The sequence below is a fragment of the Sparus aurata genome, chromosome 8, assembly GCF_900880675.1.
Source record: "Sparus aurata chromosome 8, fSpaAur1.1, whole genome shotgun sequence".
Lineage (NCBI taxonomy): Eukaryota > Metazoa > Chordata > Actinopteri > Spariformes > Sparidae > Sparus > Sparus aurata.
In genome coordinates this window covers 18,371,325-18,386,051 of record NC_044194.1, presented here as the reverse complement: position 1 = coordinate 18,386,051, position 14,727 = coordinate 18,371,325, and the positions used below count along the sequence as shown (strand labels likewise).

The following is a 14,727-nucleotide window of genomic DNA, read 5'->3' as shown; positions in this document are numbered from 1 at the left end:
AGACTCAGAGCTAATAGCATCCTATTGTGTAACCGTGAGGGGTCACTTTTCTTCAACTTCCACAGTCAACTTTTATGCCGTGTTGGCAGAAGACAGGGACAATTTGTAGCATTTTCAAGATATACTGACGTGCTTGAATGCCTAAAGGCTTTATACAAATCCTGATTGTTTTCTCATCCAATCGTTCAGAGCGCTCAGAATTTCAACATCGGCCTTTTTAGGATCTGCACAACATCCAAATTCATGTATTTCACATACTCGCATGTCATGTTACGGTTACAGCTCATAAAAATATTTGAAGGCACTGACGTTGCAGCCTGAAACACCGCATTCACCCCGGTGAAGTTTACATATTTGACATTTCAGAGGCTGATGGGCCTCGACACATTAAGAGCAGAGTGAAATCACAGGTACTCAGAGATTAACCTTTAAGACAAACACTTCAATTAAGCACTTCTCCCGAGACGGCAGTATATTTTCCGAGGGTTTAAACTCGAGACCAGATGACAGTATTTTTAAACTGGAAATCCAGACGGATGTGTTGTTATTCTTGAAGCCATAATTATTCAGAGCTTGTTTTTCTTTCATTTGCATTAAAGTGGTGGGCTACTTGGGTAGATGCCAACGCACTCTCGCCGCAGTTTGTTTAATAAGTTAATGCGAGACACAAACACTGAACGATAAAAATCTGGACGTCTCCTTTCGTTAATGCCACTCGTGTGTCTTTTGTCTGATGAATCATTCAGGAAATTGCACTTTTGACTGAAACAAATAGAGGATTAAAAAAATGCAGTTCATTTCCTTGTTTTATTTACCCCGCAGGATGCACAATCATCTATGAATGCACGGCTAAAAAGAATCAAGGCATGTGTAGCAATCAAAGTCGGCTGCTGGGCGCTTCTTCTGAATACTGAGGTGTATTTTAATACGATTACTTTAGATTAGACTTTGAGGAAATGTGGAACTTGATGAGCTCGGCGACGGAATAGAAATAAAGCCGTGTAAAGAGTGATGCCTGTCTCGAGGATATTATTCTCTTATATAAGAAAGGTTGAGACGTGTCAGCTGATGATTCCATTGTTTCATGTAAGTAAATGTTGACATACCCACTTAAATCTATCTTAGTCTCTTAGATGATTGCAAAGAACACATGTCCAAGTGGGCACAGATTAATTTATGTCCTCAAGCTATGTGTTATGAAATGCTAACATTTGCTTGAGCTTATGAAAACACAGGTAATGTTGATATTTCAATAAATATCCTGCTAGCCTTGATAAATGGTTTGAAAGTTCTTTCGGCTGGTTTTTGGTTTCAGACAGCGGTGAAGTCGTTCCAAGTGGATTTGTTTAGCTCATTTACACCTACAGCGTATGAAAGAGATTCCAAAAGGCCCACGGCAGCAATGCCTCATGACCTCGCCCCAAGATGGGAAAAAATCCTTGGACAGTAAAGAAAATGGAGGACCCATCTGGAAAGGCAGGTCAGCAGTTTGACATGCTGGTGTCTATTGGTATTCCTTTGTGAGATTTGTCCACAGTAAAAAACAGGAATGCTGGCTTGTAATATAGAAGAGACACAACCACAAGATGCAAAACAACAGCGCAGCAGGCAATAATTAATGGGGAACTCTGCTGATTTTAAACATTGCACACGGTACAACTGGGAGAGGTGCTGTATAAAGGTTTTTGTGGCTCAAGGACGAAGATGTATGAAGTATGATAAGTGATGTCACTTAAGTCGGTGTCCGTTAGGTCTGAAGACTGCTGGGGCTCTTTCCATACACATGTGCTGGCTTGGCTTGATTCAGTTTGACTTGGCACATCGGCACAGCGAGGCAGGGATTTGCATTTCCATTACAACACGATACCTAATTCTGTGATAAACACGTTTTATTACCTATAAAATACTTGCACAATAAAAGTTCCCTGTTATTTAACTGATTTAAAGCTATTTAGAAGCAGCAAAATCAGGGGAAAAAAAGTTGTGTTTTCACCAGCAGTAACTCCCGAAGCAGCTGAAAGCAGATGTCTGAAAGCACACACAGGAGACAAACTAAACACAACACTAAACCACAAAGGTTCAGCTAAAAGCTAGAAAAGTAATTCGACTGAAAGCTGAGCACTCAGAGACATTTAAAAACCTCTTTTTCTTTGGTGTCTTGCACAGACGAGTCCTGTAATAGCAACACTTGTACGAGGGGGGGACGAGGGGGGTCGCCACAGGTTGGCCGCAGTTGTGATAGGGTCCATCCAATGCAGGTGTGGAGTTAGAAAGAGGTGAGGTTATCAGCCCCCTGTAGGCTGCTCCTCATTGCTGCTCGTGGCCAGCGGCATGAGGGCAACGTCGGCTGCTGGGTAATGTACATAAGCACCAAGCATTTAGGAAGAAATGAATGTGTTGAATACAAAAGACGACATCTCTGTTTCTACTTTTATCCTTTTATATGAGTGCTGCGGCATTTAGAAATGCTAATCTTAGTAGTTCTGGTTTAACTGCACGCTGTGATTGACTGCAAAATTCAATACACCCACAGAATCCAAGTACAGCCCCTGTCTTTGAGATGAATTCTCTCTGAAATGACCAATGAAACTTACTGGAAGTTGTCATAGATGGTTGAAGCCGTTGGACACCAGTACTTTTCTTTATGGTATTTCGGTGTCAGGCCTCATCAGGTTTATCTCCTTGCCCTTCCTTTCCTCGCTCTTGTGATGCCGTAAGTAATAACCTATGTGTACCACACGTACACATACTGTCGTTATGCAATGACACATAACTTTATTACACGTTTGGAGATCTGGCTGTGCACTGTTTGTCTGTGGCACCTTCGGCTGACCTATTTTTTATAATGCCCTCCTCTGTCTGTGTGTTCCCAGTGTCAACACAGATTGTCATAATGTATTTGCACAGGATATATGCCAAGGAACAAAATGGGAACATCGAATGAACACAAAGCAGACGTGTTCTTTAGCTTTTATAGTGTCTGGCTACTGAGATCAAATGGACCCCTTTGTTTGCTTATCAGTGTGATACTGGTCAATTACATTATGTGCTGGAAGTCCACTGATTTCAGACAGTGCACTACTGTCTGTATTTGTCTGGGGGAACTATTTTGAAAGTTTCTGTTTTTTTTTTTTTTTTTCCAATGGTTTTGAAACTATCTGTGCACTGATTGACTTTTCTTCAGGAATTTGTGTTACATTATTTAGGGGGGGAAAAAAAAGAAGTATAAATCATCTACATGTAGATCTCTCCGTTTTTGATGGGAGATCATTTGGTAAGCTGGTGTCACTCTCCAAGTGTGGGCAGCTGTGGCTCAGGGGTAGAGCCAGCACATTGTTATCGGACAGTCACTGGTTCGATTCCCTTGGTGTGCAGGTCGAAGTGCCTTTGGGCAAGATTCTGAACCCAAAACTGCTCCTGATGTGCTGGTCAGCACCTTGCATGGTAGCCACCGTCATCAGTGTATGTAATACTGTAAGTCGCTTTTGGAAAAAAGTGTTTTGGCTTTATTCAACATACAGTGCCTTGCAAAAGTATTCACCCCCCTTACACTTTTGCACATTTTGTCACGTTTTAACCACAAATGTAAATGTATTTTAATGGGATTTTATGTGATAGACCAACACAAAGCGGTGCATAATTGTGAAGTGGAAGGAAAATGATACATGGTTTTAATTTCTTTTTTTACAAATAAAAAACAGAAAAGTGTGGTGTGCAAAAGTATTCACCCCCCTTTGCTCTGATACTCTTAACTTAAATCCAGTGCAACCAGTTGCCTTCAGAAACCACCTAATTAGTAAATGGAGTCCACCTGTGTGTAATCTACTCTTAGTGTAAATACAGCTGTTCCGTGAAAGCCTCAGAGGTTTGCTAGAGAACATTAGTGAACAAACAGCATCATGAAGCCCAAGGAACACAGCAGACAGGTCAGGGATAAAGTTGTGGAGAAGTTTAAAGCATGATTAGGATATGAAAAAAATATCCCAAGCTGTGAACATCTCACAGAGCACTGTTCAATCCATCACCTGAAAAATTGAAAGAGTATGGCACAACTGCAAACCTACCAAGACATGGCCTTCCACCTAAACTGACAGGCCAGGCAAGGAGAGCATTGATCAGAGAAGTAGCCAAGAGGCCCATGATAACTCTGGAGGAGCTGCAGAGATCCACAGCTCAGGTGGGAGAATCTGTCCACAGGACAACTATTAGTCATGCGCTCCACAAATTGGGCCTTTATGGAAGAGTGGCAAGAAGAGAGCCATTGTGGAAACACAGCCATACAGTTTGCTACAGATGAGACCAAAATTGATGTTTTTGGCCTAAATGCAAAACGCTATGTGTGGCAGAAAACACCCTGAACACACCATCCCCACCGTGAAACAGGGTGGTGGCAGCATCATGCTGTGGGAATGATTTTCTTCAGCAGGGACAGGGAAGCTGGTCTGAGTTGATGGGAAGATGGATGGAACCAAATACAGGACAATCTTGGAAGAAAACCTGTTAAAGTCTGCAAAAGACTTGAGACTGGGGCGGAGGTTCACCTTCCAGCAGGACAACAAGCCTAAACATACAGCCAAAGCTACAGTGGAATGGTTTAGATGTGTCTGCTGTTCACAGCAGTTCCATCCAATCAGACTAAGCTTGAGCTATTTTGCAAGGAAGAATGGGCAAATATTTCAGTCTCTATATGTGCATCGCTGGTAGAGACTTACCCCAAAAGACTTGCAGCTGTCATTGCAGCAAAAGGTGGTTCTACAAAGTATTGACTCAGGGGGGTGAATACTTTTGCACACCACACTTTTCTGTTTTTTATTTGTAAACGTTTTTAAAACCGTGTATCAATTTCCTTCCACTTCACAATTATGCACCACTTTGTGTTGGTCTATCACATAAAATCCCAATAAAATACATTTGCATTTGTGGTTAAAATGTGACAAAATGTGGAAAAGTTCAAGGGGGGGTAAATACTTTTGCAAGGCGCTGTATGCTACCTGTAGGAAATCCTTTTGTTGCTTCTACGGTTACGTTATTGATTTCTCTCTCTTTTTTTTTTTTTTTACAGTTTGGGGGTTGTAAATGCAACACTGACATGTTTTCATCTTCAGAAGTTGATATCCCGAGCATGTTGGCAAACAGCTGCCTTATACAACCAGCAGTCACAAAACAATACATCAGGTCCACGATGTTCCTCAGTTGTGTGCCTCGGAGCTGCATTTTGTCTCTTTCTCTCCGTTCGTCTGATGGTTGTGTGCAGGTGTGCCAGAGACAGGGAGGAGCGAACAGCTGCACTGCATCACAGTAATCAAGACCTTTTCTCTTGCCCTGCTCAGTAATCGCTGACCTGCCATTTCATCATTGTTACCACAGTTAGCGCAGCCACGTTTAAGCCTTAAGTGAGTTCTCTTCTGCCTCGGGGAAAAACAGCCGACTCTTTAGCCAACTTGTCTCTCCAAGCGGACAAAGCTATGATATGTGGAGGGGGAATTTTCACAATTCCGTCAGTCTGACCATTTTTGTCATAGCCTTCTTAATACTACACAGTTTATCAACGATTTAAAAAAAAAAAAAAAACTCGAACACAGCATATATCGCATGACATTTTAAACATCAGCCGTGTCAGTGAAATACATTCATCATTATAGCCACTGCCAAACAGGAATGGCTTGAACCAGCGTACGTGATACAAATGATCCATATTTTTTGCTATCCTGATCATTTCAGGAAAAGAAGTGAAGAGCATGGGGTGCAACCAATTACTAATGTACGTGTCACAAAACCGTCAAAAGATCATACATTATGACTTTTTGGGTATTTTTGATCATACATGGCACAGAGGGCATATATATCAGAGCAACCCTGCTCTGCCATTTGGCGCTGGGCATACAGAGGTTTCTAAAGGATTTTGTTTTTTTGAGAGCAGCTGCCTGCTGTGGCTGAAAACAAAACAATGCATTCGTTGTACATAACACAGAAACAATGAGGTGAAAATTGCTAAAAAATGCTCCATGGAGAAACAAACAAAGATGATGGGTGCTCTGTTCTATTCCATATGCACAGAAACTTTTAGCTGTAAATAGAATATTTTACAGTCAGAAAATCTACCATGGTTTTGGATGACAAAGACAAACAAAATTCTTATGAAAAACAAAAAAACATCTGAATGAAATAAGAGACTGAAACAGATGCACTCTGAAGGATGTGTTCTTAGAGCCTTAATAAGTTACAAATGTAAAGTTTGTTCTTCAAAAAACTTTGCAATGGAAATTAATGAAGACAGGATTATACTCAGTAAGAGTCCTGTAATGACATATACTTCTTCTGTGTTTTTTTTTTCTATTTCCATAGGCCTTCCTGGATATTTCAAGGCAGCTAAAAATGGCAGAGATATTTATCTTCCCTGTGTGAGGGCACATAGACCCAGACATGCTGTGAAAAGATAAATATCCGGCTGTCTAACAAAAAGTCTTTTCTCTTTTAAGACCTGCCACCGGTTCTGCAGAAGATCCTAAACTGTGGGGTTTTCTTCTGCTGCAGTTTATATTTCATGCAGGATACTTGTTTATAACCCTCATCCTACCAAAGGATTTAGCATACAAGGGCCACTGACTAGATTGATAAAATACTTGAGGAATTAACCATCACAGCAAAATGTAAACTTATTTCTTCTCAAAAAGTTATTCATTATTCAATTAATCTCCTCTAGAAAAAAAGATTATTATCATTATACTATAGCGCTACTATTATTCTTATACAATTCTTCTCCTTATTAACAATAACAAAAATTGCAAGGTACCATTCACATTTGTTCTCAAAAACTTTGATCATGGTATCTTAAGTTTTCATTAATTTCAACTGATATTATATGTCCTATTATATAATGTTATATTTATATGCTGAAACCAGCCGGGGTTATCGTCACCCAAATTTAAAATGATTTAAATAACTGCCAGTTTCTTAAAACTTTCAATACAAAAGAAGATAGAAAGACTGATCCCAAGATGTCTCAGTGGCTGAATAATATTTGAATAAATTCAAATGTTGATTTTTTTCAGTTTTACCATTATGTAAAATGAATGGTCTTTACATAGAACTATACACACCACATGCAAAAGGCAGACTGGAGAAAGCAGTACAGAAATGTTTATAGCACTTGACTTGGCTCATGTGCTCGGGGCATACTGGAGCAAACACGTCCTGTCTGTGTTTCTGTAGAAAAGGAAGCACCTTTTTCAATCTGATATTTGCAGCCAAGCGCTGGACTTCCCCAGCGACAGGTGGAGTTTTCTTTACTCCCATGCTGGTCACTGCTGCCTGGTGCATGGCACGCAATTTGACAGTTTCATCTTGTGCATTCATTTTCATCATCATAAAACATTTTACAACAAAACATTATGCATTGTATATCTGACCTTAGCAAGAGTAGTTAGGGTGGTCAACAGTGAAAATAAAATGTGTGTGCTCTATCTCTGTCTGACTTCTTCAAAATCACCCATACCTGCCTGATAGTGAGTTAAAGCAAGTAAAATAGGACACATTACATTACAAACTTTTGCTCAAGTACTAGTTTCATCTATTGAAAATGCACAGGTGCAAATGGGTGCTTTGATTCAGGTCCCCAGGACGCCGATACACTGATATTTCAAAAAGAAACACTAATTACAGCAGAAAAGTATTTATAAAAATAATGATTGACAGAGTTCTGAAAAATGTGAATAACGGGACAAAGCACCTATGAGTTATAACACGTCTGGGGTCTGTGGTTTGTGTAAATTTCCGCTGTCTATATCTTCGTATACTACTATATTATACTACACCAGTGCTGATTCTATTATCAATAAATACATATTTAATTAAATATCATCAAGTAAACCTCATGATCTGGGTCAAATGACTGATTATGCACAGAGAGGAAAGGTAAATATTAGCTGTGTTAACACTGTTTGTAAAGGGATTTGATTTGATAACCCAATCTTATTATCGTACTGTATGTAAACACTAAGCTTATTTCCGATGACCTAGTTAGATAAAACCCTCTGTAATCTATTTAGCTGCATACTGAAAAAATACCTAGAATTATTTCAATACTTGAATGACTTTATCACTAGAAAAATTAGTGGAGCATGCTTTTTGATTAATTAAAAGACATGTGATTATAGAGGCTTAAAGCCTTTATTAATCACATCACATTCATATTGATGTTTGCATACATTTTAGGATTTTAAGCTCTCTCTTCCAGTCTACCTAAAATTTGAACGTTATTCACAAGCGTTATTTAGTCATTTCAAAGCTTTTCTTATCAAGCAACATTGCGGGAAACGTGGTGTTTTCACCAGCAGTAACTAAACATGACTCCTGAAACAGCTGAAAGTGAACACGGCGAAACAGGAAAACGCAGCAGACGTTTGAAAGTACAAACAGAAGGAGAGAAACTGTAGATGTAGTTAGAAGCTACAAACGTACTGAGAGCTGAACACGCTTTCAAAAATTTCTTTCTTTCAGGTTTCCTTTAATGACATGGGTTGAGTATTGATTTTAGTGGGAGACAGGTGCTTGTTACGGGTTGGCTGTACTGCAGCTTGGCCATACTCCGGAGCAGGTCCATTGCTGGGCTCGGCTCGACTCGCCGCAGTAAAACTGGTGATGGAAAAGCAAATCAACGCAGCTTGGTGCAGTGGAAAACAGACAGCTTTTCAAATTCCCCTCTCCTTGCATTTGCCTGTCTTGTTATGGTTGGCACTGTTGTCGCGCAGATGCAGCACATCAGGGCAGCAAAGACGATCACAGTGGTGGGAAACTGGAGTTATTTCAATCACAACAACAAATGCCAACAGCAACGCTAGAGGTCTAAAGTCAGTTGGAATTTTTCCTCTGGTAACTGAATGTTCTTACAAAAGTTAATGGCAATCCATCCAATAGTTGTTGAGATATTTTAATCAAAGTTGTGAGGAAAATAAAAAAATGGCACTGACATCCCCTGAACCATGTAGCTTGAATGGCTGAAATTAAAGTCATAAACATTAAAAATGTATGAATAGATAATTGGGTAATTTGTGAACACATAATTTAATGCCGAATCACGCTTGCATGTGTGAATGAATGTAGTAGAAGACAGCTACACATGAATCATACCTGTGCAAACCCTGACATAAACACCCTTATCAATCATCGCGACAGGCAAACCAGCTCACTCATTTCTGCCAAGGCAGTGGAAGACGATTAATTGAGTCTCAGTTGGCACATAAACGGAGACAAAAACCACAGCACTCATGACTGTGAAAATATGCTCAGCTGTGGTGACAACCAGAAGCCGGGTCAAACTCCATTTTTCATCCTCCAGTCTCAGACGCCGTAATACGTAATGCCTAAAACTAACCTGGAGACGCAGACACAAACACAGATGCAGTCGCGCATAATGTTCCACTGCCTCTTCCATTCTCTCATTACCCATCTACCTGTCCTAAAACTGTCACAACTAATAAATAGTTTTAATGGCTTTGTTGCAGCCAAAGTACAAACTGCATGAATAATGGTTTCTGCTCTGTGGGACTTGGGACTTATACGGTTATGCAAGTGGAAAATATCGCTTCAGTGTAAAATATGATGCAGTTGAAATGTTTGCTGCAGGTTGTAAGTTCAGTTTACTTAAAAGGTAAACCCGAGATGGCATTTATTACAGAACATTCATACTTGATCAGCTCTCTGTAGATAGGGAAGAGAACCAAACCTATGGGGATTTTAGCAGAGTAATGACTTCATGTAATACTGATGCAATATCACAAAGAACGCTCCCTCCCTACCGTAAGGCACTCTTAATCATGTGTACAAGTTTATATGAATCGCATTAGTCATAGTTAATACATTACAAGCTATTATGTCTGAAATTGATAACCTTAACATGAATAAGCTTTTTGCATTAATCCATCCAGTCGGCAGTTGTGAATGTTAAGGCCTTGCGAGATGGATAGGGTCCAGGGTCTCTGCCTTGTTCACACTCCAAACAAGTCACATACAGCAGCCTGGTCCTTGGCCCTACACTTGTAAGTTTGACACTGTAGGTAACCCTCTAGCGTCACTTCTTGAAGCAGCCCCTCTAGTGCAGTAGAATAAAGAGTGAGAAAAGTCTTAGTTGGGCAGTGGTTGGAGTGGGTCATTCACAGACAGGGGTTTGCGTCCCATACATGACCAAGAGTCAAGAAGTCACATAGTTACTTACATCACTTATGAAACATGACGTGACTTATATCACCTTGGTAATGTAAGTTAAGTGACTGTGCAAAGTTTTAAACCAAAAAAGTATTATCTTTTCCTAAACTTAACCAGGCCGTGACATCTTCAAAATGTTAATAACAGTCCATAAGTCACAATATGTCGCAATATGTCGACTTGTTTTGTCAGCAAGCTTTATTTTGAAAGTCGAGTCCGACGTTGAACATATTTTTTTTGTTTGTGTCCCGTATGTGCTAAAGAGTCAGATGTGATTAGTTTTTCATATATTCATCATATGTAAGTAACGTACGTAAATCATGTTACTTACGCCACTTACGTAACATGACTAAATGTCATCATTTTAAGCCAAAGTGTAATCTTTATCTAAACCTAACTCAGTAATTTTCTGATAATCTCATTTGAATTGAACCACACAAAATGAAATACCTGATTAAAAATGAAATGTTAGATGTCGAAGTGTTTGTACAATACAGCCAAGACAGTATGCCCAAGTGCTCACTGTACACAGTTAACGGAGTGATGTTTTTTTCATTTCAAATTTCATTTCCTCGCAGTGGTTGTGTTGAGTGGAGGGTGTAGAAGTGCTCAGTGTCCTGTTCGCTCTGTGCCGCTCCAGCCTGAGTGCATCAAGAGAGCAGCAGATGTAGGTCTAGATTACAATTGTATTACATTGTTAGAGCTGCTTTCCTCTTCACCCCGAGGCACTTGTTCAGTTCTGTCCCCAAAAGATTAGATGTGGTCACCATTCTGTGTTAAAAAAAACAATGAAGCTGAACAGGGTGAAAAAAATCGGATTTTACGACCCCTGAGGTCAGGAAACTTCATATTTTTTTTCTTTCTGTCTCAGTATAATGATTGACAGAACCTAATTTGTGAAAAAAAGCCAGAGGAGAGATGGCACTGTTTGATTTGCTTTCCTCTAAAGTGTTCTTTAATGTCAGCTGGGATAGGAAGGTGGTCTTTTGATGAATGAAATTTCCCCTCGGTTTTCAATATCTCACAGATATTAAAAGGGCCCTAGGTCACTCACACAGATGAGCCTTGCTTACTGATCTTTATTGGGTCACTTCTATTGAAGTCTGCAGCTATTTTTGCTCAGAGTACAGCCCTTTAACGAGCACAGTTCACTTCACCCACCCCAGAAAAAAGGGGAATCCCATGAAGATGAAGTTAAAAGTATGTGTCACTAGAAGTTATTAACTAAAATACTATAAGCTCAGGTGTTTTATAAGTGCTCTTAAAGAGTCAATTCATAACTCAATTGAGCATTAATGTAAAAGGTCTTATTTATATTTCTATAATATATAATTAGCTCACTCGCCAAAATAAAATGTTGGGGAGTTAACATTCGTGCCAACCACTGATACGTTCACATTTGTCATTGTCATACACATTCCACATTACCTGTTTATGACCAGACCTACTCATAGGGAGATGGAAGCGATCGTGGTGGAGTTACAGGCGAGATGGCTGCCAAGCAACTTAAAGACTGTGTTTCAACATTTGTAGTCATGATGCCAATGGATTTTTTAAAGATCCCTCAGGATCATTTCAATCCGTGTTTGTGGCGATAAAAATCTGATACATTTTACAGAAGTAGGGACATCTCCAGCTGCGTTTATGGTGACCAAAAAAGGTATTTTTAGCCAAAATATGATCTTTTGGTGCCTAAACCTAACCAGATCTTAGGCACAACACAAACATGAGAATTGAACCTTTAGAAATGTCAAGTTGCAACACAGGGAAATGAAAAGTCTCAACATATCCATGATTTGCAAAAACTTACTGTATATTGCAAACATTTATTCTGGCCATTGGGTTGTATATATTCTATGTTAATTGATGTAGAATAAGATTTTGCTCCCCCCCCAACACCAGTAATTTCTGCCCAGTTCCATGGTAGGAGGTGTGGACGGCTTCTCTGAAATAATAATGAAAATGGAATTACACAGTTGTAAGATCTTCCGATGCACCCATTAGCTGTTGTATTGAGGATCCTCACTCTCTTCCAGCCTGCAGAAAAGATGATTTATGCCAATTCCACAAACTTTGTGGCTCTGGTTATATAGATGTGTCCCAAATTTGCGTTATGTTCAAGAGAACAAAAAGTTAGTTAGATTCCTTGGTGATGCAGAAGTTAATAAAAATAAATAAATAAACACCTGTATTGATCTACACAATAAAACAAAAGTGAAACATGCCAAACCAGCCAGGCAGGTTGAGGTCGGTATTATCTTACAACTATTTTCATTAAAGGCAAAGTCACTGTACCAACTTGTTATACAGCTCTTGGTTCAGGACAGAAGAGCGTATGCCTTTAATCTAACTCTCAACAGAGGTGTATCGTTTTTTATTTCCCTTTCCCTTACTTCCGTACTCTGCTGTTGATGACCCACTGCTGAACTCCTTTCGGTGTTTATCACCTACAGGTATTTAAATATCAAATTTTTTTGTCTTAAGTCTAACCAGTAATGTTTTGACAGATAATGACTGAATGAAAATGATGGACATCTTTTGTTGAAACTGTTTTAGAAAGGTATGGATCAAAATGTATGGTGGTATTTCTTACAAAGGTGTACAGGTAGAGACCATATACAGTCTAAAATCCACAACTCAACTTGTAACAGGGCAGGAAAACATTCAGCCAGGCAGGGAGGGGCAGGTACAGTTACATATTTGGAAAGCAAAAGCATGAAGAAACATTTTACTTCACACATTTTAAACCTGCCAAGTATGAAGTGGATCAGATTTCTCACCTTATGTGAATAACATAACAGAACAGAAACAACAGAAATTCCTTGCTTTACAGTTAGATTGGACGTGCAGAGATCCGCCTCTGCATGTCCAATCTAAAAACATGAAAAAATATGACTCGGTTGATGACAGTTTCATGTCAAAACTATTTTCTATCTACCAATCTATAACTGCCAACATTATTACTGAGCCAAAGGAAGCGGGCATCTACTCATAGGCTAGAGGCTAACAGAGCTAGCTAGGCGAGCTTACAGCTCAGCTGAGGAGGACACCGTTTATGTTCAGATCCCATGGTGTCATGAGTAAAAGCCTTTTGTCCATTTAATCTTTGTGCTTTTACATCAGCTTTTGTTTTATTCTTGCAGCATTTACACTACATGCTTGTGATGTTCTCACCTCTGTTTCTTTAGATGCCAATGAACTCCCTTGAGTCTGCAGACATTCAGTCACAGCGTGCTGTCCCACTGTCTCCCTCTGTTTATGCTCCTCCCACACTGAGGGATGGTGAGTGTTACCATGTCTTTATTAGCTACAGCAGCACCGACTCCCAGTGGACCCACTCCCTCATCAACCAGCTGGAGTCCTGCGGCCTGCAGGTGTGCTACCATGAGCGGGACTTCACTCCGGGCCGCACTGTGCTGGAAAACATGTCAGACTGCATCCAGGTTAGCCAAAAGGTCCTGCTGGTTCTCAGCCCAGAGTTTGTGAGGAGTCGCTGGTGTCTCCTGGAGGCCAACATGTCTTTGTTCAGAGACTGCCTGGAGAGGAAGCCCATCGTCCCAGTGCTGCTGGAGCCAGGAGTCTCTGTTCCACTCCACCTCTGTCACCTCACCTACCTGGAGGCCTGCAACCCCGGATTTAGGAATAAGCTGCTCAAGGTGCTCTGCGCCCCCAATAATCAGCTTCAAGGGTCCACTGTGGTGCCCTTTCAGCCTCCCTCTATCTACAATGGAAAGGCCCTGCAGCCTTTGACTGCGTTCAATGATGAGGAACTCTGTAAATGGGATTCAGGTCAGTTCAGTGACATGGAGGTGCCCGACCAACTGCGCCTGATCATTGAGGACCACGACAAGTACAGAGAGGCTGTGAGGATGATCAACAGTGTCTCTCAAAGTAAAGTGTGGCTGCGCCCAATGTGGGTTAGAGTCCTGATTTACATAATTGGTTTAAACTTTGTTGGAGGTATTGTAGAAGGATTTGTATTTTTGGCAGTTTATATCAATGGTCCTCCAAACGACAAAGAAATCCCTTCTTAAATACGTGTGGTTGCCATTTATAGTCTCTTTTGCATTCCATTTGGGTTGCTTATTCATATTGGTCTCAGGAAAAATGACGATGAGAAGTACATAGTGAGGGAGATGCAGAAAGCTATAGGCCAGGCAAACAAACTCCTCTCTGACCAGAAGGTGCTAATGGGCTGTCAGTCCAATTCAAAAATCTATCTGGTGTATGTTTCTCTGGACGGTTGCAAACATGAGTTTGCAGGAACATTTTCTGAGCACGACGTCGCCGAAGAAATGTTTGAAAGAGCTCTGATCTTCTTCTCATCAGGTTACGCCTGCTGCCTTGCTAAAAGACACTTTCCCTTTCCCCAGCCAAATTCCACTGGTCACCTGGAGGGAGGGGTGTGTTTCTGCCAGTATGTCTCCCAGCAGCTGAGCACAAACCACTGGGAATAACAGTATGGACCTAGAATGGATCTCCAACTTATGAGTGAATCAATTAAGATTCAAGAGAGCTTTTTTA

General features: G+C 40.4%; 1 protein-coding gene across 1 annotated transcript; it reads left to right on the top strand.

The window, feature by feature from the left end:
• The first annotated feature begins 11,661 nt into the window (after positions 1–11,661).
• Positions 11,662–14,727, top strand: LOC115586574 (uncharacterized). Its single transcript, XM_030425721.1, has 2 exons — positions 11,662–11,688; positions 13,392–14,727. Exons 1-2 carry the CDS (start codon positions 11,662–11,664, stop codon positions 14,235–14,237), a joined length of 873 nt encoding a protein of 290 aa, XP_030281581.1. The 3' UTR covers positions 14,238–14,727.

Bases quoted from the DNA above. Each gene is read 5' to 3' on its own strand.
- LOC115586574 (XM_030425721.1), top strand. From the start codon at position 11,662: ATGGAAGCGATCGTGGTGGAGTTACAG. The intron at 11,689-13,391 runs GCGAGATGGCTG...CTGTTTCTTTAG, and splicing joins CGATCGTGGTGGAGTTACAG to ATGCCAATGAACTCCCTTGA.